At 41.9% G+C, this 23,564-nt stretch overlaps 2 protein-coding genes across 2 annotated transcripts; one reads left to right on the forward strand and one right to left on the reverse strand.

Annotated features, from left to right (window-relative positions):
* Positions 1-5,107: 5,107 nt before the first annotated feature.
* On the forward strand, positions 5,108-17,293 carry LOC108679666 (PDZ and LIM domain protein 5; the record flags this gene model as incomplete). Its single annotated transcript, XM_018168351.1, is given in 8 exon segments — positions 5,108-6,391; positions 8,803-8,907; positions 9,342-9,454; positions 10,378-10,570; positions 12,203-12,344; positions 12,836-13,094; positions 14,000-14,106; positions 14,534-17,293. Coding segments are annotated over 8 exon segments (2,305 nt in total), but the record flags the coding sequence as incomplete, so codon positions are not given.
* On the reverse strand, positions 17,112-21,582 carry LOC108679667 (leukocyte receptor cluster member 1 homolog). The gene is made up of 3 exons (XM_018168352.2): positions 21,438-21,582; positions 20,229-20,328; positions 17,112-19,178 (listed from the first exon to the last, which is right to left on the reverse strand). The coding sequence occupies exons 1-3, from the start codon at positions 21,458-21,460 to the stop codon at positions 18,072-18,074; spliced, it is 1,230 nt and encodes a 409-aa protein (XP_018023841.1). The 5' UTR covers positions 21,461-21,582; the 3' UTR covers positions 17,112-18,071.
* Positions 21,583-23,564: the final 1,982 nt, after the last annotated feature.

Consider the following 23,564-nt stretch of genomic DNA (forward strand, 5'->3'; position numbering starts at 1 on the left):
ACTGAGGCTACATAACACAATAGAAAGATTTAAAAAGTATGCATATCTAATAGGTTAAAAAATTAAAAATGTGACCCACAAAAAAAAAAGCTATTATTTAAAGCCTGTCAGAGTACCCCCTCCAATTTTTTTATTTTTTGGTTAAATAACTCCAGGTTTTGATGCATTGTAGTAGAACTCTTCTAGTTACATATGCATATGACAAATTTTAGGAAAGTGTCATAGTTTGCAAATGGGGGGCGCTGCCCCCAAATGGGGGAACTTAGACCACCTAATGTCAGCCCTGACGGGGTAATATAGACCGGCTTGAAAGTTAATATAAAATTACCATATATAACATATTTTATGTTTGACAGCCTATTTATGTTTTTTCTTTATGTTTCAGACTCTACAGAGTCTTATATATGGTAATTTTAGCTTATTTTCCAAGTCAGTCAATATTACCCTGTCAGGGCTGCCATTGGGCAGTCACATTTCCCCCATTATGGGGCAGTGCCCCCCATTTGCAAACTATGACACTCTCCTCAAGTTTGTCATTTGCATATGTAACTAGAAGAGTTCTGCTACAATGCACCAAAACCTGGAGTTATTTGGAGTTATTTTACCAAAAAATATAATTGATTTTACCACCCGGTCTAAGATACCCCAAGAGCTGGGGTAACAAAGACCATCACTTTTTTTAAAATTACATTAGACTATGAGAGGCAGGAGCCAGCAATTTATGGTGAGTGAAGCTAGAGTATAGACCTGTATTTTGCATGTTTCAATTCTAGTTTAATTTAGCTAGTAAAAAATGGCATCATTTATAAAAAAAGTGGTCTAAGTTACCCCATTTTATGGTACCGTAAACTGGGGTAACTTTGACCACTTTTTTTTCAAAATGATGCCATTTTTTTTACTAGATAAGTTAAACTTAAATTAAAACATACAAAATACAGGTCTAAACTCTAGCTTTACTCACCATAAATTGCTGGCTCCTGCCTCTCATAGTTTTGATGTGATTTAAAAAAAGTGATGGTCTTTGTTACCCCAGCTCTTGGGGTTTCTTTGACCGGGTGGTAAAACCAATTTTATTTTTAGGTAAAATAACTCCAAATAACTCCATGCATTGTAGTAGAACTCTTCTAGTTACATATGCAAAAGAAAAATTTTAGGAAAGTGTCATAGTTTGCAAATGGGGGGCACCGCCCCCAAATGGGCAAAATGTGATTGGGTCACATTTTTAATTTTTTAACCTATTAGATATGCAAACTTTTTAAATCTTTCTATTGTGTTACGTAGCCTCCGTATTAGGCCTTTGATGGCCATTGACAAAATTTTTCTATGTCGAATCGTTTTTGAGTTTTGGGGGTTTTTGTTAAAAAAACAAAAAGTGGTCAAAGTTACCCCGCCGGTCAAAGTTACCCCATTTTACGGTACCCATCTTTTCTACTGTAATTTAGTGTACAATAATGTTAAAATATTTATTACTTGAGAAAAGTACCACAATTTTGTTGATGCAAAGCCATACTCTCTCATTTTAATCTTGACAGTTATTTTTGCTTATCCATTTAGCCAGAAGTTGCACAAGCAACTTGTTTCTACAAAAAATATATAAATTTAATGCATCACTTATTAGTATTGAGACTACATGTACATTTCAGGTCACTTGTGTGAGGACATCCTAGAAAATTTCTTTGTAAACCATAATTTGAAGAGTTCACCATGCCTGGGTGAGTTGCCTGTCCCTGGTTCTGGTTAAGAATCATCAAGAATCACCAATCATTGTTATGTCACTAATAATACTGACAACAGAGAGGGAATTTCAGACAATTAATGCCAGTGATTTTTGTTATGGATTAATGACCTAGTAAAATGACATTTAATGCTTTAATAGGAGTACCGGTATTATAGATTAATTATACTAAAGATTAGAAGCTGAGAATTCCATCAATAACATGATTTGAACTAATGCTGTTATTTAACCATGGCTGTGAATGGGATTATAATGCTACCAGATCCATCAAATGACATCTTAACACTCATCAAGGGCTTGGCCTGTTCAGTTTCTTGTCCTCTGTACATTTTCTTGTTATGAAACCCTTGTCAATCCATGTGTCCTGTATTCAGTTTGTTGGCATTAAGTTGTATAATATTTTCTTATATGATTTAGTGCCACTTAAATTTCTGTCGGAGCTCAAAGAATCAGGCAAAGGTAGCCATCAATAGTGAGGTCAGGTTATATCTTTGTGCTCTAGTTTGCGTGTGTTCATTAAAAGAAGTTCTGAATTTTTGCTATAGTGCATCCCCAAAAAATTTAAATGAACCTGTACATGAAATCTTATGGATGTTGTAAGCTGTTGCTGCACTTTTAGCTGTTCCCCGAGATTAAGTTAATTTTTGTTTCACAGATAGAGAAGCGCAATAATAATTTCTCTTATTGTAAGAGAATAAGTTTTTAGAAGAAATTGCAACAATGTTAAGGTTCAATGTTTTTATATGTACTGCGACCTGGAGACCATGACAAACAACATGTCTTGTAACATCTGCTCATGCACTAACATCATTATTAAGTATCATTAAATAATGTTTGCCACAGCTTTTGCATTATCATCCTATCTATTGAGTGCTGTAGCTGGTAAGTGGGGCCTTTTACCTCGCTTATCACCATTCTTTAATGGTGACAGGAGCTTTCACTGCAAGTCCTTCATTGAAAATCAGATGTAATCTTAAAAAAAGTATCATGTATCATTGTACAAAAGCTCTTCATTGATTTACTTTTTCCTGGAAAAGCTGAAACTGTCACTTCTGTTGAGGCCAATTAACCTTGAAAACATGCAGCTTGCTAGACTAGCCTGGTGTGTTTAGAGTTACAGGGAAGTACTTGAACAATAATTATCTAAGGTAAAAAAAGCTCTTCATGTTAGCCAGTAAAAATTCTGTGGTATATAACCCACCCTGAAGCCTATGTTCTGTACTATTTTTTCACATTAACTGGTCTCCTTGTCACCAGTATTTTTCACGAGCTATTTATTCCAGCTGAGGTAAAGATGTGAGCTATATTTCTTACAAGAATCTTGTACTTCTCCCAGAAAGCCTTAATAAATTTCAGTCCAGTCTTGCACATTATGCGTAAAGTTGGATAACTAAATAATGCTATTTTCTTGAAATGTATTCTAGCTTATTGTTGAAGGGTGCTGGCAGCAATAACATACCACCTTGGGTTCAGGTATTGTACTCGATGAAGTTTGCAGTTGATTTTCATAGGCTTTGTATAATAAGCAGAAATGAACGCGGCGTGGTGCGGGAAGTGCTGCTAACCGTACATGCGATATCTTTTATCTCAACAGTTATCAGTTTCCTGTGCAGTTTTATCAATGAAGGGACATTTCATTCAGATTTTCACTGTCAACCCTCGGCTACAAGAGCATAGTCCATAAAATTTACTGCTAGTCTGCTGCATTATCAGCTTTCAATTCCTGTTCAAACGAAGCCGTTTCCGGTGCTTGGTGTTAATGTTTAATAGCTGGGTACCTACTACATTGAATCTCATCCACAGCTGAAATATTATTCAAATAACACTGCAATTAATGTAACCATTTAGCTACCAGTTATTTGGTGTGTATGGACGGCTGCACATAGCTAATGATTTGGCGTGGTTAAGATATTTTTTACATCCTTCAAATATCGGCATAAGGCTTACGATGTGTGCTTGAACATGACGTTACCGTGTGCTTGGAGAAGACGTGCCGTGTACCTGAAGAAGACGCGCCGTGTGCCTGAAGAAGACGCGCCGTGTGCCTGAAGAAGACGTGCCGTGTGCCTGAAGAAGACGTGCCGTGTGCCTGAAGAAGACGTGCCGTGTGCCTGAAGAAGACGAGCCGTGTGCCTGAAGAAGACGTGCCGTGTGCCTGAAGAAGACGTGCCGTGTGCCTGAAGAAGACGTGCCGTGTGCCTGAAATGAAAAATGTTTAATTTACATGTGCTTCCATTAAAGTTAGTTTCTGACACGCGTTCAATCTATTAATATGATCGCATTTTTCCTGTGCACTAGAGGCCACCGGAGTCTCTTGCCATGTTTTAGTTGTTGTTCAGTACTGGAGCTTTTCAATTGATTAGATAGCATTGATATAATGGCTTATCAGCAACCTCTTGCCTTCCCAGAGAGTTTATCGAGGCTCACAGGGGCCGAATTCTTCGAGCATGCCAGTTCTGTGTTGCAAACCTCGGGTGATAATATTCTTGTCCTGGAGCAGTTAAAATTAATTAGCCTTCAGTTCTTTGGTCTCCCTTGCTGTGTCTTAGCAACCGACACTAACTTGCAAAATTACCCTTTACTCTAAGCAATTGGTAATTTTCTACGTGATATTAATAGGTCCTCCACAGAAGCGCGTGCAATCCTGTTCGAATCGTGAAAAGCTGTTCAACTTATTTAGAACCTTGACGATTTTTGTCTTTTTAGGTTTAATTTTGCGGTGAAGAAAAAGATGTCTTTTGAGAGTTCATTATCCATTTCACTCATCGCTCACCACCGTATCCATAGCCTCATTCATCACTCACTGCCGTATCCACAGCCTCATTCATAACTCACCGCCGTATCCACAGCCTCATTCATCACTCACCGCCATATCCACAGCCTCATTCATTACTCACCGCCGTATCCACAGCCTCATTCATCACTCACCACCGTATCCACAGCCTCATTCATAACTCACCGCCATATCCACAGCCTCATTCATTACTCACCGCCGTATCCACAGCCTCATTCATCACTCACCACCGTATCCACAGCCTCATTCATTGCTCTAGACCAAAATATAGAACGCAAATTCTCAGCCAAAAGACAACTGTTCGGGTCACAACAATTCTTTCATTCAAGTAGGACACATGTGCACCGACTAAGTGGCTGTGGGATATCTGGTAATAACATCATAGAGCCGCTCTAGGTCTATATTATGAGCCTTAATCGGCTGTAATTTGTGTCAATTTGACCATATCAACCTTACTTTCTAGCTCTAGGAAAATAATTTAAAATGCAACTGGCATAGGTAAGCTTGTGTATTGATTTAACCAAGCATAGAAGTGCGCATTGTTATATTTAAGCCATTGTGATGGAGAAAAGCGCAGCACACCACAGCTCCACGGAGAAGCTCGACATGGTGCTGCGCGACCTCGGCGTGCAGCAGCGACAGATAGACGCGACGCCGTCCATGTCACTGCACATGGAGCGCAGTCCACTCTTTACGCGGCGCCACGCATCGCCGCCTCGCCAAGACGACAACGAAGCTACCAGTGCCAAGGCAGGCTCTACCGGCCCACTGCCTGACGTGCTTCATGTTTCTCAAGACGCTGTGAACAGTCGGGTCCAGCAACAGGCTGGGGACCCGGCCCGCAAGACATCGAGTCCGCCACAACTCAATGCCAGCGTAAAGAGTAGCCGTGATAGTGACGTATCTTTACGACATCCACGGCTGTCGGGGTGCAGGAACACGACAAGTAGTGAGGAATTATCTCCTCTAACCCCCATAACTCCACTCAGTCCCAGTAGTTTGAGGAGCCCTTTTCTTGTCCGCAAGACCAGCGACGGCTCTTGGCCAGTTGCTGTTGCGTCTCCGTGCCTTACACGGCAATCTTCAAATGCGGTCGTGTTTGAAAGTGCGCGGTCTATGATGCAGAGCGGTCCTGACATCGACGACCCTACCGTAGCATTTGAAGTCGCGCATTATCCTAAAAAAGTCATCACCAGAAGCATTTCGTCCACGCCTCTCCCACCTGCCCTGTGTACGAATGCCCCTGTCCCTGCCGATTCACCCCTGCTTGGCAGTCCCGGCTCACTGAGATCGCTTGACCAATCACAGGACCTGAGCTCGGTTTCTAGCGTATCCTTCACACCTGATTGGACGGACAGAGCAGATCGCGATTCAGATCACACGTATCAAACTGTCAATAGAAGTAACCGATCATCTAGAACGGCATCCAATTCCTCCCTGCACAATACATCTGCCACCTCTAGTGTGGTGGAAGATAAACGCAAAATTAGTGCGACTCGGCCACCCAATTTGCCAACAGGTCTGCCACATCGCAAGGATTCGCCGCATTCGATTACTTCAAGACCCCAAGTCGGGAACCTGCCACACCTTCCAGACGACAGATCACACGTCAGCAATGCAGCGTTGTTGAAGGAAGACTTGGCAAACCTCAATGCTCCTCCCAATTCTTGGTCAGACCGCAATCAGAATCGATATACTCTGTTCCTGGCTCGAAACTCAACCACGCTTTCCATGCTTCCGGAACACAAAGTTCTGCAGCTCTTCAGGGAACAGTACACCAAGGAGCTCGACATCCAGAAGGCCTTGCAAGAGGAACCTCCCAACTTTTCGCCGCCAGCTCGAGGCCTGGCTAAACCTTTTGGGTATGGATACTTCTTGCGAGCTTCTGTACAGTGATTTTCATCGTATCGTGGAATGTGATTGTTCATGGAAATATAAGTAAGTGATGTGGGGGTCATGTTAAGTGAAATTTTGAACTTGTTTATTATATGTATTCTTCCGACTTACCATACGAGTAGCTGTCATCTGTATGTGTGTGGGTGTGATTTTTGTTGTACTTCCTGCCACTTATGGTCACGCGGACCAAGAAAGATTTCCTTTCGGTTCGATCAATTCGTGCTTTTGTTTGTGGCAAAATAAGGCTTTTCTTGTTGACGCAATGATTATTCTATATGCTTTGTGAGAACAAGTTTCTGTCCATGTGGTAGACACACTTAAAGAATGTGGTAAACTTTTTTTATCGTGTTCGATTACTCACGAAAGTATATGGAAGATCTAAATGAACTGAGCGACTGGTAATTCTGATTCTTCCAATTTTTTCGCGTAACAAGCATGTCCCGTTTCCGAATTATTCGGTGATTTGAATCGGTGTGCGACCTTATCTAGCTTGTTTCTCGCGATATACGAGTTTGAATTTCAAGCGAAGTTTACATTCCATCACTACATTTGTAGCGTTTGTCTCTGTGGCCAGATATTAATTTGCATGTAAATGTTAAAAGAAACGCACCTTTTGAACCGTGAAAGCGGCAGGTTATGTTTTAGGGGACTATAAAATTGGATATATATATTTTTTGTTTCTTCGCATTATGATTCAAGAAGATCAGAGCACGAAAAGAACAATTTGGAATGGTAAATCTTTCCTATCAGAAATATATCCCGCGATCTTCAAACGTTGATGGTCACTCACGCTTATTGCGCTCGTTTCAAGACCTTTTCAGGGGATCAGACATTATTTGCAATATTCTTTCTAAAATCTTGTATTTCGTTGAATCAATCATACGAAGCTCATGACTCGTATGCTAACTTGATCTTTGCCAACTAGTAAACGGTTTGATGCCTTTTACTTACATATTAAATTAATTTTAAAGTGTATCTAGTTGCCTATTTCGGTACTGTTCATCGTGCATCGTACTGTTCTATACTGTGCTTCTTCAACAATTTGAATCGTAGTTAAATTGCCTTAATTGTGGAGGCTCCGCTGGTCTAAGCTTTCATGCTATGAATATCCAATGCGAGTTTCATCAAACAGACTTCGTTTATAAATAATTCCCTCCAGATATCGGACGTTGAAACAAAGTAAATTCAATGTTGATTCAACCCCAGATCTCTGTTGGGGCAATACTAATTTGATCACAATCCCCACAACAACATCTTGAAATGTTGTTGATGTTCAACTTTTCGACGTAACCAAGTTTTTGCTTGTGACATAATAAAGGAGCTATGAAGCGTTCTCTCTCCTGCGCCATTGTATTGAAACAAGTGAGAGATCCCGAAGCTTTTAGAACTCGATGCACTCAAAAGGGGAATGTTGCAATTGCAGTGAAATTTTTGTCTTTCAATATGAATCAGCACTCAAATAAATGTGTTGAAATCTATCAAAATAGTGATTACTTTTTGCTCATGTGTGCGTCATCGTGACCCTTCCGTCTACTGATGGCAGTGCCCTCAGTCTGAATTATTTTATTTATTTATAGCGGATCGGTTAGTTACGAAACCGCTACAATTCAAGAACTTAGAATGGGGATTATAATACGAATTTACCGAGGATAGTGTTTTAAGTGTATTTTGTAAAGTATGGAAGTTGCACCCCAAACATTGGCGGATCAGGCTGTTATGATCCTATGGATAACTGAATCTACGAAGAAACAAAATGTCAATCTTTAAGTAGCTCGGATGGTTTGCGAAAAAATCAAATATTTTAGAAAATTAATAAAACTGATTACAGAGATAAATAGTGTCCCTACATATTCTTCTAATGAAATTCACAAATTTTGTTCCTGAGAAGAGAAACAGATCGCAGCAATAATTTCACTAACGGCATCGATAACCTTGAGATTTATCGAGAGATTTGTCATGATCACCTTGATTTGTTGGGAGATTTGTCATGAGCACATTATGATTTTTCGAGAGATTGGTCATGAGAACCTAAGATTTGTCGGAAGATTTGCCTTTAGCACTTGCATGTATTTCTGCATCGAGATATGTCCTTAGAAACGCAAGATTGCTCGGGTTTAACTTGGTAAGGACTGACAATTTCGTGTTTGTTTGAACTATCTCAAGTGGTTAGCTGTTTTAACTTGTTTTTATGCAATTTTAACTTATACTGTTATACATAGGGGAATTTAACAAGTTATTAATATACTCTACCTCTGGACTAAGCCACTTTAACATAGTACAAAGCCATATCCAATGTTATTAAGTCCATATAACTCTAAATTAAACCATTTAAACCTGTTATTGCTGTGAGTGTGCTGATGTCTGCTGTGGCACACAGGATGTCGCTGGAGTCGATGGTGTGTACGCGCTGCAGCGACGGCTTCCAGCCTCAGGAGAAGATCGTTAATGCCAACGGCCAGCTGTGGCACACGCAGTGCTTCGTGTAAGTCTTGTCTGCAAGTTATTTATTGTTACAAATAATAATTCAATTATTTATGTACCTATTTTAATAATTTTTAAATAAATAGTTTATTTAATAATTTAAATAATTAATTTAATCTAAGATAATAATTTAATTTCGGTGTAATCATACCAAGTGTATACTCGTCTAATGTAGCCCCACTAAAGAAGAGTGTGATGCAGTCATCACCGAATATATATAGGTACACAAAAATAAACAGTTTATATGTTCAGTCATATATATAGAAAATATACCTAGTTGTATCGAAGAGATCGTAAGTTCATCAGCCAATCACTGACGGCCTTTCAAGCAAAATCCACCAATCATAGACAAGAAAACAGCGTAAGTACTGACGTTCACTTAGCGAATTTTGAAAGTATGGCCCCTGGTGGATGAGTTAAATGTTGTCTTTGCAGGTGCGCACAGTGCTTCCGGTCGTTCCCTGACGACATCTTCTACGAGTTTGAGGGGCGGCGATACTGCGAGCACGACTTCCAGGTGCTGTTCGCGCCGTGCTGCGGCAGCTGCGGTGAGTGCGAGCACGACTTCCAGGTGCTGTTCGCGCCGTGCTGCGGCAGCTGCGGTGAGTGCGAGCACGACTTCCAGGTGCTGTTCGCGCCGTGCTGCGGCAGCTGCGGTGAGTGCGAGCACGACTTCCAGGTGCTGTTCGCGCCGTGCTGCGGCAGCTGCGGTGAGTGCGAGCACGACTTCCAGGTGCTGTTCGCGCCGTGCTGCGGCAGCTGCGGTGAGTGCGAGCACGACTTCCAGGTGCTGTTCGCGCCGTGCTGCGGCAGCTGCGGTGAGTGCGAGCACGACTTCCAGGTGCTGTTCGCGCCGTGCTGCGGCAGCTGCGGTGAGTGCGAGCACGACTTCCAGGTGCTGTTCGCGCCGTGCTGCGGCAGCTGCGGTGAGTGCGAGCACGACTTCCAGGTGCTGTTCGCGCCGTGCTGCGGCAGCTGCGGTGAGTGCGAGCACGACTTCCAGGTGCTGTTCGCGCCGTGCTGCGGCAGCTGCGGTGAGTGCGAGCACGACTTCCAGGTGCTGTTCGCGCCGTGCTGCGGCAGCTGCGGTGAGTGCGAGCACGACTTCCAGGTGCTGTTCGCGCCGTGCTGCGGCAGCTGCGGTGAGTGCGAGCACGACTTCCAGGTGCTGTTCGCGCCGTGCTGCGGCAGCTGCGGTGAGTGCGAGCACGACTTCCAGGTGCTGTTCGCGCCGTGCTGCGGCAGCTGCGGTGAGTGCGAGCACGACTTCCAGGTGCTGTTCGCGCCGTGCTGCGGCAGCTGCGGTGAGTGCGAGCACGACTTCCAGGTGCTGTTCGCGCCGTGCTGCGGCAGCTGCGGTGAGTGCGAGCACGACTTCCAGGTGCTGTTCGCGCCGTGCTGCGGCAGCTGCGGTGAGTGCGAGCNTGCTGATGGTTGCAGGCGAGTCTTTATTCTGTGCTGATGGTTGCAGGCGAGTTCATCATTGGCCGGGTGATCAAGGCGATGAACAGCAACTGGCACCCGCAATGCTTCCGCTGCAACGAGTGCGAGAAGGAGCTCGCTGACCTCGGCTTCATCCGCTACATGGGGCGAGCTGTGTGCCACGACTGCAACGCCAGGCTCAAGGCGCAGAGTCTCAACAAGCACATGTGCCACAAGTGCCAGTGAGTGCCGTATGTGCCAGTGAGTGACGCATATGCCAGTGAGTGACGCATGTGCCAGTGAGTGACGCAAGTGCCACAAGTGCCAGTGAGTGCAGAGTGACACAAGTGCCAGTGAGTGCGACAAGTGCCAGTGAGTGCGACAAGTGCCAGTGAGTGCCACCAGCGCCAGTGAGTGACACCAGTGCCAGTGAGTGCCACAACTGCCAGTGAGTGCCACAACTGCCAGTGAGTGCCACAACTGCCAGTAAGTGCCACAAGTGCCAGTGAGTGCCACAAGTGCCAGTGAGTGACAGATGGGCTACAAGTGCCAGTGCGTCTTGCTTTGTTCAATGCTGAATGCACGGTATTTTGTGCAGACATTCTTGGTTCTCCTGAGTAGGAGTGTTAATTGTGTTCCAATGTGCATTGCTTGCCGTGAATGTTATTTGTACCAGAATGCCTGTTCAAATGACTTACTTTCAGTAATCCATCTGTTTTCGGGTAGATTGACCGTGAGCAATGCTATTCTAACCTGTATGCCTGGTGACGAGAGTTGGCTGCAGTAGTCGAAGGTTGTTTATGAAAATCCTCCTGGTTCCTTCTTCTAATCTTAGTATCTTAGTAAAGACTCATAAGTCAACTAGGAAATGAGATCTCAAAGCTATCAGATTTCTAGTTCACACACTACAGGCAGGACAAAATTGTACGGCCGTTGTGTCGTATGTGTCAAGGGGAATTGATTTTATTATAAGCACGTACTTATTTATAAAGTCGAAATAATATATTCCAAGTTTCAACGGATGGAATAAGCTAGCATTTGTCAGGATAATTGAGTCGAAACTTGTTTGTGACCAGAGAGTTACACTTTCCTCTGAGCATTGCACTAAAGTGTGCTCGATAAATAATCATCTAAGTCATCAGAATCTGAATTGTTCACGAGTGATGTCATGTGCATGCCGACAATTTTCACGCGTTCTCATGTGTATCATACTGGGTTGCATTTAAATCATTTCCAACTCTGAAAAATCGCATATAGTTCTTCAACAGAAAAATCCCGTTAATTATAGTTCTTTCAAGTTGTAAACATTCCCTGTACTACCATTTCAAAAATAAATTATTTGAACATGTTGTGTGCCTGTTATTTGACGATGTTGTGTACCAGCAAAATGACGATGTTGTGATGACGATGTTGTGTGCTAGCAAAATGTCGATGTTGTGTACCAGCAAAATGTCGATGTTGTGTTCCAGCAAAATGACGATGTTGTGTGCCAGCAAAATGACGATGTTGTGTGCCAGCAAAATGACGATGTTGTGTGCCTTCAAAATGACGATGTTGTGTGCCTTCAAAATGACGATGTTGTGTGCCTTCAAAATGACGATGTTGTGTGCCTTCAAAATGACGATGTTGTGTGCCTTCAAAATGACGATGTTGTGTGCCTTCAAAATGACGATGTTGTGTGCCTTCAAAATGACGATGTTGTGTGCCTTCAAAATGACGATGTTGTGTGCCTTCAAAATGACGATGTTGTGTGCCAGCAAAATGACGATGTTGTGCGCCAGCAAAATGACGATGTTGTGCGCCAGCAAAATGACGATGTTGTGCGCCAGCAAAATGACGATGTTGTGCGCCAGCAAAATGCCGCCTTGTTACAGTTCCGTGATCGACGGAGAGCCGCTGCGCTGGCGGGGTGACACGTATCACGCGTACCACTTCAACTGCGCCAACTGCCAGGTGGAACTGACCCACCAGGCCAGGGAGGTCAAGAGCAGACCAGGCTACACCGCCAACCAGCTGGTTAGTATTCTGTTCTTAAGTCGATTATATGACTTCTTAGTCCACAGGAACGCTGGTGCGCCATTTATGACATCCTTCGTGTCCGAGCCTTCAAGGGGCGGGCTTACCATCTGTTGTATCCTGCACTCCAGCTGCTGGGTACACTAATAACCATCTGTGTCCTGCCCTGCAACGCCACGCTGAAGGCGTAGAGCCTCAATAGGCACATGTCCACCACAATCAGCTGCACTTCCGCCCCCCTTGCGCTCCGTCGCCAGCTGCACTTCCGCCCCCCTTGCGCTCCGTCGCCAGCTGCACTTCCGCCCCCCTTGCCCTCCGTCACCAGCTGCACTTCCGCCCCCCTTGTCCTCCGTCGCCAGCTGCACTAATGCCCCCCTTGTCCTCCGTCGCCAGCTGCACTAACGCCTCTCTGACCCTGTCACCAGCTGCAAAAACGTCCCCCCCCCACTGTCCCTGAACCAGCTGCACTAACCCCTCTCTCTGCCCCTCAGAACCAGCTGTACTGCCTGCGGTGCCACGACAAGATGGGCATCCCCATCTGCGGGGCGTGTCGCCGCCCCATCGAGGAGCGCGTGGTGACGGCGCTGGGGAAGCACTGGCACGTCGAGCACTTCGTGTGCATGAAGTGCGAGAAGCCTTTCTTTGGCAACCGCCACTACGAGAAGAAGGGGCAGGCCTATTGCGAGACGCACTACCATGAGCTCTTCGGGAACCTCTGCTTCGTTTGCAACCAGGTCATCTACGGCGACGGTGAGATCACTTACCTCATTAGCCTTTGCTTCGCCTGCAACCAGGTCATCTACGGCGACGGTGAGATCACTTACCTCATTACCCTTTGCTTCGCCTGCAACCAGGTCATCTACGGCGACGGTGAGATCACTTACCTCATTACCCTTTGCTTCGTCTGTAATCAGGTCATCTACGGTGACGGTGAGATTCTTTACCCCATTACACTTTGCTTCGTCTGTAATCAGGTCATCTACGGCGACGGTGAGATTAGTTACCTCATTACCCTTTGCTTCGTCTGCGGCAAGGTCATGACGGTGATAATGAGACTGTTTGATCATTTGGTTCGTCTTGGTGAATGTTTCGTTTATGTTTCACCATTAGGAGTCATTGAATATGTCACGACCGATTATTTGATCGAGGCAGTCCACTACGTTAACCCAGATGTGCGAGAGATACACGGCGACAGCAACTAAATGAATTAAACATTAATGACAAGCACGCAACTCATTGCAAGTGAATTATTTTTATGTAAAAATGCATAATAATTTATAGAATTTTTCGGCCTGCACTATTTTGGCCGAGACCCATAATTTTTCACCTGTGTTCATAAAAGATTCCGAGTGGTAAATTATTACAAGGCTCAGTTTTAAGTCAGGCGTTGACATGTGTGGCTGTAATGGATGTTTGCTTATACTAACATTATTTATTGATGTGTTATAGTATTAGTAATAATAGTAATATTTTTATGATTTATTGCTGCCAATTATATTTGCAGGCTTAAGTATTTAAATTGAATTACATTGCATCGGAATTCAAGATATTTCAGAGATATTTTCTCAGTCACAAACAGTTCTGCCTTGTCACTTTTCCATTAGGATAAAAACAAATTTGAAATACTCGAGATCATAACAAATGATGTTTTTCAGTTGTGACTGCGTTAAATAAAGCCTGGTGTGTACACCACTTCGCCTGCACGCACTGCGACGTCAAGATGACTCAGAAGACCAAATTCTTCGAGTTCGATCAGAAGCCTGTAAGTTCGGACAGTCCGTGTTGTGTGTGTATTATGGCCTTGTTTTTTTCCGCATTTTAGTGATAGTTGCAGCACTGAACTGTCCGGTGACAGTTTAGTGCTGCAATAGTTCAGGGTTGCTGTTAAGAAGATTGACTATGGAACAATTCTTACCCAATGATTCAAGTTAGCATCTTGGCACGTCGTGTTCTTGGCGCCAGAGTTACTGCAAATGCTATTGATTGTTCGATTTTAAATTCGAATTGGATGTTAATACTCTAAGCTAACAGTGTATCTGCTGCTGGACGAGTCACAGAAATAATTTTCCTTTAATTATATATTTGTTCTTGGTAACGTGAACCCTTGAGTGAAGAAGATTAATTTGCTTACTTCGGTTTTGGACTATGTGTGATATAAGAGTTTTGATGACTGCCTCTACGCTGAGCAGATCTGCAAGAAGTGCTACGAGAAGCTACCTCAGGAGCTCAAGAAGCGACTTAAACGCCAGCACGACATACAAGCTCGTGGTGGCAAAGTTCCTGCTAACTGAACCTTCCTGACGACACACCAGCCACGGAACACGCCCCTAACGCCTGCTAACTCTAGAGGAATTCAATGACACTTGTTTCTGTAGCGAAACGCGGCCTATCATGCAACAAACTCAGGTGTTTGTCCGTGAATTTCCACCCGGCTTTTATACAAGGAACTCTGCCGCCACAACGCGTATGTTTGGTTGTGATGTGGCCTTCAAGAAGAGTATCTTTCTGTCGTTTTTAATTAATAATTAACATAGATCGCTCTGAGCTCTCAAGAAAATGATGCTTGACTAACATGGCATTTTTGTTTCGTGTTATAACTACCGGACATTCAGACCAACTTTTCAATTACTTCGGTCAGGCTTGTTGCCTTCTTACCATCGGTGAGTAGTTAAGCATTGTTGTGAAATCCTCAATGAGAAGCTAAATTCTAGATATTTGTAATAATTATTTAATCTCCTGCTACCTCGAGTCTTGTAATTTGAAACAACTCCCGTGTCCGCGCTTGTGTTGATCTTAAAGTGTCATGCGTGTTCTCCAACTTTACGTTCTTACAATCAGCCTATTATTGTTCGATCATATTTCAATTAATGTACATTTAAAAATATTCATGTAAATATCTCTATTACTCAATCTGCATGCTACAGAAGTTTAGATTCAAATAATTTATATATACAAAACGTATGTCGGCCTTAACCTGCGTTCTCTTAGGTAATGATGCGAACTGAGATGTTCACGATGGTAATGCCAGTATTGTTCGTTCGAACCACTCACAATTGTCCATTATTTGCTTGGATTCTTGTTCAGTGTTGTTATTTTTTGCCTCGTGCGCTGTTGTTGTCAAGTCGATAGCAAATAACGCCAGTATTGATCAAAATCATTTGCTTGAATAACTGGAAATGCTAAAATAGGTTTTCTTAAAGTACATTTCGCTGCTGTGGTGACAACTGGTCACAAAGTAATGTTGGGGAATCCAGGCGATGTTTGTAAATCAGATTTAATTTTGACTTCCAAGCGGCCTGCATAGTATTCGTTTCTAAGTGGTATACAATTCTCACTTCAGGAAACTCGGCGAATGGACAAATTAAGAAATTCCTTTTGTTGACTTATTTCATTTTATTAAATTTTTTTTTTTTGCGAAAACGGCAGTCAAGTTCATCTCCTAATAACTCGTTTTTTTGGGAAAGAAATAGACCTAACATGTTTTTTGATGCTTAAAGAATATCAATTTTGTACTTAGTACTCTATATTCTCACATCGTGTGCCTTCTTAACTCGTGCCATGTAAGTTCTTCCCGACTGCATTTAAGGCTTAGCTTAACTGATCCTAAGTGTTGTGTTCTCAGTGAAGTGTTCTTGTCGTGAATGCTGTATAACTACTTTCTTTATTATCGCACTCGCACTATCGTTTTCTTCCTGAGAGGAATCTATTTGGAATAATCAATTCCGGTTTTCCATGTTACTACAATTTCTAGATCGGAGTAACAACACTTTGGAGCACAAAGTAAAGCCGCCACCTCACCCTAGCATGGTCTTCATGATCGAGGTCGAGGTGAGTCTCCCGCATTCTGAATGCTTCTTCTCTAAAAGACTGGTTTTGGTGTTCTATTCGACATACCTTGTCACAGCCAGCAACTAAGCTCTTCCGGTTCCCGTTCGAAACTGCCGAACTTCAAGACGTAGTTCCAGTTTCGTATTTCTGCTTCCTCTTTGTGCTGTCCTTTCATGTTTCCTAAGCGGCTTCAAGCTTAGTATAGAATATGCTCGTTTATCGAACCGAATTGTCCATTCTTGGCCTAGTGGTTAAGTGATTGTTCTGTGTGCAATAATTTCTGACAATTATTTATATTGTTGATGGCTTCGGTTTAATTGCAAACTGTGCAGATTTTTCCTCCAGCTGAACGCGTTTAATAGAATCTAACGTCATTGTTATCATCCAGTATTTCATACATTAAGACATCATCAGATAGCTTCTCACAAAGTGACAATGATGTGCCGTAAAAGTTTATTGTCTGTCATTTTTATCGAAAATTTGAGACATTCGTCTTATAATTGGTCCCAGCTTTTAGATAAATTTAATAAGATTTATCGGACTTTGATGTTTTCGGATCTTTTTGGTATAATACGAACTTCGTAATTTGTGCTCATTTTATGAAGGGCAGCAGGCGCTTGCTTAATAGTTAACGAATGTTCTGAACATGACCGCTCGAGTAGCTACTTAATGTACTTCGCTCCTTGGGAGTTGAGCTTCTTCAAATGAAATTTTCTTCAATTGCGAGTCCAATCAGACTCTTGGCGAGACTTGTGTTTTTTTATTAAAAAAAAATTTGTTCACTGAACTTTCTTTCTCGTTCCCATTCTTGACCGAATGTTTATTGGTAATTCGCCATGAAACAGGTGGCCTCAAGCTTGGCTAAGCCTCACGGTTTGTGCTTTATGTCCATAATAAAAATTGAGGTATTCAGATGTGTGTTCAGTCATCATCTCATGGATAGCCAAGCTGCAGGCAACATTAATGTAAGGTTTGCATGATTTTAAAACTTAAGTGCCTAACGTTGTCGACTCACAATTGTTCCAACGAACCATCTCTAATATGCAGGTATTAAAAATAAATGTACGTTAAATGATGTGTTTGAAATGTTATACGTTTATTAAAATAAAATTCTAACCTCGGAAATTTTTCGTTTCATCCATAATATAACTAAATTACATATCTGCTTCGTAGCCAACGTGGTTGTTGAAACTGGTCCTCCTCTGTCTGTTAGGACCGCGTCGTTCATTGGACGAGATGGTAAGCACTGCGCCCTCGAGATATTAGTTCAGCTTGTAGTGTTCTCATTAGCTTTGCAGAACATTTTACGATTAAAGAGAACTTCAGTCTATCGTTTATTTCTCAGATCCTGAAGCAAATTTCTACACTCAAGGCCCATGTGATTCACGTTTCAAAGAGCAGGGGTCCGCGCCCCCACTTCAGGTCGTGTCACAGTTATGTGCTCCAGTTGAGTAATGATAAGCAACTTCCACGTGCTTCACTCGCCTGCCTCTCCGCAACCGGCCGTCGATTCCAGCAGGCTAGATCCTTCTTGGTTAACTTTCAACGACTTCAGCGTTTACGTTCATGGCTTTAAGAGTTGAGTTGCTTGATTCTTTCTTGCAAGCTTCTGCACTGTGCACAAGCAGAATAGCTCAAGGCTTTGGGTCGTCTTGGTGTGTGTTACGTTTCACAGCGACTGGCTTGTGAAGAAATAACGGCAATTTAAAGAATCAAACATTGTTGGTCAGTCAATATATTAATAAGAGAGGCAAAGAATTTTCGCTTCATCAAACGAATATCCGATTTGCTATAAACGCTTTGTATCATAGCATTTGTTATATTGCCGCATTGAACTCCGGTAATAGTAACCAAGCCATAAATTCATGTTGCAGATGGCTGAAAGTTATACGATGATTTTCAGAAGTACTTCACGCCCGACTGAAGGCCTTTGTTCTGCCTCGCCAGCAGCGGGTTGAACTGAGAACTGTACTTCTGTCTTACCGCTGGGGTCTCGACGACGCGTTCGGGCGCGTCAGGGTCCAGCCCCGCCAGCAGTCGCTTCTCGCGCTGCCGCTCGACTGCTTCTCTTGCCAGTCTTTCTTCTCGGAGTTTTGCTAGTTTTTTTCTCTGTTGCTCACGCTCTTCAGGATCATCTTCTGAGTCTGACGAAGATGAACTACTGGAATGAGGATGAGACTCCTTCGATTTTTTATGCTTTTTCTTTAACGAACAAGATTTTTTTGACTTTGAGCTTTTTGAGGATTCATTTTTTCTTTTCTTAGAATTGATTTTGCAGTTATCAGTAATTTTTCTGTCTTTTTTCCGTCTCTCCTTATGTTTTTTCAATTTCTTTTTATGCTTTCTTACAGAAAGAGTCGCGGATAGGTCATTGGACATTTGTGCACTGCTATCAACTCCAAATTGCACGAAGCCCTCGGGCTGCACACTGGATTTAGTACGTTTCCAGCCAGCATACTTGATCATATCATTGAGAGGATCCTGAGAGGTTTTGTACTTCAGTCCAACTTCCGCGTCCGCATCACCGTCGTCGGCGCTCGACTGCACCGAACACTTCTCGGTGACGTCCCTGCGGGTCCAGAGGGATGAAATGCAGCGACCTGCATCGTGGTACCACTCCTTGCTCTTGGATGCTTCCAGAGAGTCCTGACCCAGGTACGTGAGCAAGCCTATTTGCTTCTCGTACTTCTCTTTTTCAGCTTTCTCTTCGGCCTCGTGTTCTTTATTTGTGAGGCCGTTAGTGGATTCAACTCCGTTTTCAAGGTCCTTGAAGAAATTAATGTTGCCAGATTCTGTATAAATGTCAGCCGACGGCTTGCTGATTTCCAAACTGAAGGAGTCCAAGGAATCATTGCACGGTTTCTTCTCGTCGTTGGCTCGTCTCTCGTCATGCGCTGCGTTAGGCTTGCCAGGTCCCACAAAGTTGATCTGAGGAAGAGACACATCACCGCCACCGCTTGCCCCACGAGCTCGGCTTCGTAGTAGCGCAGTTCGGGCTTCTTGTTCCTGGAAAATTCAATGACGTTATTAGTAGAGAAGACAACCTTAGAACACGAGCGAGGCATCTGTCAATTACTACAGCAAAGAAATGACTACACTAGTGATGTCGTGAATTGTACTGATAATGAATAAGAATAGTTTGGACTTCTACAACAGCAGTTTAGGTTCAATAAATATAAAATTATGCACTATGCAAAATAAACCACAAGTAATATTTTGATCATTGAAGTCACAAAAATACAAGATCTCTCAGTGAAGGCGGTCTTGGGTAAGGTTGAAAAATTAAAAATGGAACTATATATATATGCACTGGCACAACTGAGAACCAAACTAACTTCATTATGATATACAAAGGAAGAAAAGTTGGAATAATGGGAGATTAAAGAACAAATTATGGACAGTAAAGTAAGATGAATAAACCTAAAATGTAGTATCAAATGTGAAGGCAAAACACATGATGTCCAAGTAAAATTTTATGCTTTTAGGAAAAAGAGCATTCCAGAATCAGAGGGAAAGGTTTTATTTGTCATAAAACTTGGTAATGAAAACTTTTCCAAGGCATGGAGGACAAGTTCCACAAGAATGAAATCATGCTATAGAACCAGAGAGAATTTACAATGTTGAAATTATTCTAGCTGAATGCATGACAGGTTATTTAGAGAACATAATTTTAACTTCATATTTACTGTACATTGCACCTTTAGCATCAACAAATTTTTAGGTGCAGCTGTAGTGTACAACAGTGTTCATCCATCTGATATTAACATTTGCAACAGCTGGTGTGAGACAAGGTAATATTTATTGAGAGTGTACTGAACTTAAAGTTGCAAGCAAAGACCATAAATACTCTCAACTTGACTTGCTTTTAGTTTTACTTTTCTTCCACTTTTACAGACATATTTGCAGCAAGCAAAATAGGTACTGAGATTAAAAAAGAGGAACTTGGAGAAGCAACTTAAATTGTATGTAATTGAATGCTGAAAATTTACAAGTCTTCAGTATAAGAAACAGAACAATTTGCAAATTACAAAATATTGAACTGATATAAAGTCTTACTGCAAGTTTTGCACGCCTTTCCCGTTCTTTCTCTTCTTCAGCAGCTTGAGCTTCATCTCGCCTCACTCTTGCAATGTTGTCCTTGGTTCGAACATGCCACCTAAAAATTAATTATGAATTTACACATGAATACTAGGTGGTTTACAAATAATGCAATAACACAATTTTAACAAATTGTTTCTGATGACTGAGTTTTTCACAAGAAAATACAATTCTCAAACATTTTAAATTATTACTTCTGCATGTGCCAATTTAAAAATGTAAACAAATGCAAGAAGCACATACTATCTGGTATGAGAGCTTATGAGCTTCCAACCATAGGTGTATGTTGGTGCATTTTTTAAAATTAAGTGAAGCCCAGTGGCAAGATTCAGTTAAGGACTGGGCATTCGTACTTGGTCGGATGAAATCAAAATGTTGATAACATCAGCAGACAATTTTTATTTTCAATCAATTAATAATGCAGTCATGATGTTAGCAATTCAATCTGATGACTGATGTATGATTCATACAACGGTAATTAAGTTAGCCATGCATTCAAGATTTCAAGTTCCTTAATGGGTTATTTGTTCTCAATTAAAGCTCTTAACCTCACCAATATCAAAAATTAATTTCAATTCAACTTACAGCATTAAAAATACAGTAGTCATATCAATGGTCTAGCTATGAAATAGAATTTGATTTGACTATCACATAATAAAACAACAGTACCATTAAAAATTGATTTCAATTCAACCTACAGCATTAAAAATACGATAGTCATATCAATGGTCTAGCTATGAAATAGAGTTTGATTAGACTATCACATAATAAAACAACAGTATCAAAAATTGATTTCAGTTTAACCTACAGCATTAAAAATACAGTAACAGGTAGTCATATCAATGGTCTAGATATGAAATAGAGTTTGATTTGACTATCACATAAAGAAATAAGTGTTTAGCTGAAATTAGCTCTGCAGCCTATGCATGTGCACATTGGAATGCAGAAGAACTAAAAAAAAGAATAATAGTACTATTGTATCATTTCCTTCTAACACCTTCTTTAAACATTTTTGATGGGCCATAAATGAATAAATTTTGAAAACTAAACTTTAACTCTTTTGCTGGCAAAATAGCATATATGTTCACTTAAAATCTACATCCATGTCTATGATTGAGTCATTTAAGTGGATGAAAGATTGAATCATTGACAATCAAATGTGCTTACCGTTTCTTTGGCAGTATATTCATGATGAGGCTCTTTTTTAATGACAATAAAAACTTGTGGTAACAAAAGAACCTATTAGCACTAGCCTGATATCTGCCAGAAAGAGAAAGTAAAGCAGCAGAATCAGAACTCTACCAGATTAGGTTGATGCTCCTGACAGACAGTGACAGTGACACATTATGGAACAATGAAATTAGTCTTTGTGACCATACACTTTCTGCAGCCTGAGAGGCTGAGAATGAGATTGTACAAGACGTAAGAGATGCCAAAGAATGAGCACATATATGATGGCAGTGGAGGTGGGCTCACTGGGCTGTGGCCTGTGGGGATCAAATGTTCTGCATGAGAGCGAATGCTTTGAGTGTAAATGCACAGATATTCATATACAGGTGGAATGAAAGAAGTGGTGAGATTTGTTTTATGTTTGAGTTTTGAGGAGAGGTAAAATGTGACTCGGTGTGATGTTGGAGTGCAATATATATGCTCTCAACATTTCCAGTCTCTCCCTTCCAATATGGGAGGGAGAGACTGGAAATGATGAGAGTGATGCAGGATGAGAAGGGTGAGGGACTCACTGAGGTCTGAGGGTGATGGTGTGAATGTGTTATGTGTGCAGTGTGATGTCTGCGCTTACTCAGTAGCTAGTCTGGAAAAGTCCTATTTTTGTCTGAAATATCGCGGCTCTAATATCATATAATTTCAGTAGGTATGAAATCTCGCGGCTCGAATGTCATAAATTTTTGTTTGATTAAAAAATCGCGGTTTGCACTTCGCAAACATGTCATTTCATAAAATTTTCAACTTCCGCAACTTTGTAAATAAATTCGCATTCGCACCTCGTAAATGGCTTTTCATGGCCGAGATATGGAATTCACGGCTCGGTGAAATAGAATCACGGCTCATAGAAATGGAATCACGGCTGGCAAATCCATAAAACCACGGCTCGAAAAATTCAGTCGCGGCTCGCCAAGTAGATACATTCCATACTAGCTCAGTAGTCAGTAGCGACCTTGTAATTTCTACTGAGCACAATGTGTACTCTTCTTTCAGTAGATTCCTCTTGCTTATCCATGAGTGACGCGCACAATTAACAATATTGGGATTTTCTCTGTTGCTTGACGTAACGTTCATGCCGAGGCCGATTTCTGACAACCTGCAAACCTGTTTCTAGTTGCCACTTGCCTGGAACGTTTTTTTTTGAGGCGGAACGCTTTTTTTTAAGTGAACCTCTAATCTTAGATTTCCACTCTGCTGCGCAAATGGGAGACAAATGGACTATGATGATTTGATAGGTAGTGGGCCTGTCAGGCAGTTGGCAGGGGTGAGTGTGACTGCTGCTATGACTGAGGTCTGAGAGTAGGAGCAATATCTGAAGAGTGCATGGAGTCATGATGGAGAATGAGGGAGAGGAGGAGCCGGGCTAGGGCCGCTTAACCCATGACTTTGAGAAGTGTTTTTGGGAATGGTGCCAGACTGCCAGCCGCCAGGATCTATGAGATCGGTCAATTCTGCCCACTGGACTGGTGCAGCCATCAGCCATGACACACGCACTTATTTTAAAAAACGAAATTTTCAGCACGTCTTAATTCGTCAAAGGCTAAATGCACTCTCTGGTATTCTTGCTGTAACAAAATTGTGTGCGTAGGCATCGGGGCGTAGGGCCCCTCTCGGATTTTTCAGAAACGATCCGCGGGGAATGAAACTATGAAAGGCTGGAAAGTCGCTACTTTCCAAAATTTTAGAGACCATTTAATTCAGCTATCAATTAACCTAATTTTTTTGCAACACCATAATTTAACATTGTTCAGGTCAACTAAAATAACTTCACCAACTTCCAGTCAATTATTTTAGCCAGAGAAGCTGAGTATAGTGTAATTGATAAAAAAATGCAAGCAAACGTGCTGTAAAAAAACGAGATGTAACAAAAAATTATTTAATGAGTAATTTTAGGGTCGAAACGCACGTTTTCATCGAATTTATTAGTGTAAATTTTCAGTAATTTTTCGTCATGCGTCCATTCACCATGCGTCCATTCTTAACTTGGAGCTTATGTGCTCCAACTTGAATCATTGGATAAAGGATTAAAGTAAAAGTGGGTTCATCCACGACGTCGTATATTACGCCTAA

This window comes from Hyalella azteca, unplaced genomic scaffold, assembly GCF_000764305.2.
Source record: "Hyalella azteca isolate HAZT.00-mixed unplaced genomic scaffold, Hazt_2.0.2 contig17671, whole genome shotgun sequence".
Classification (NCBI taxonomy): domain Eukaryota; kingdom Metazoa; phylum Arthropoda; class Malacostraca; order Amphipoda; family Hyalellidae; genus Hyalella; species Hyalella azteca.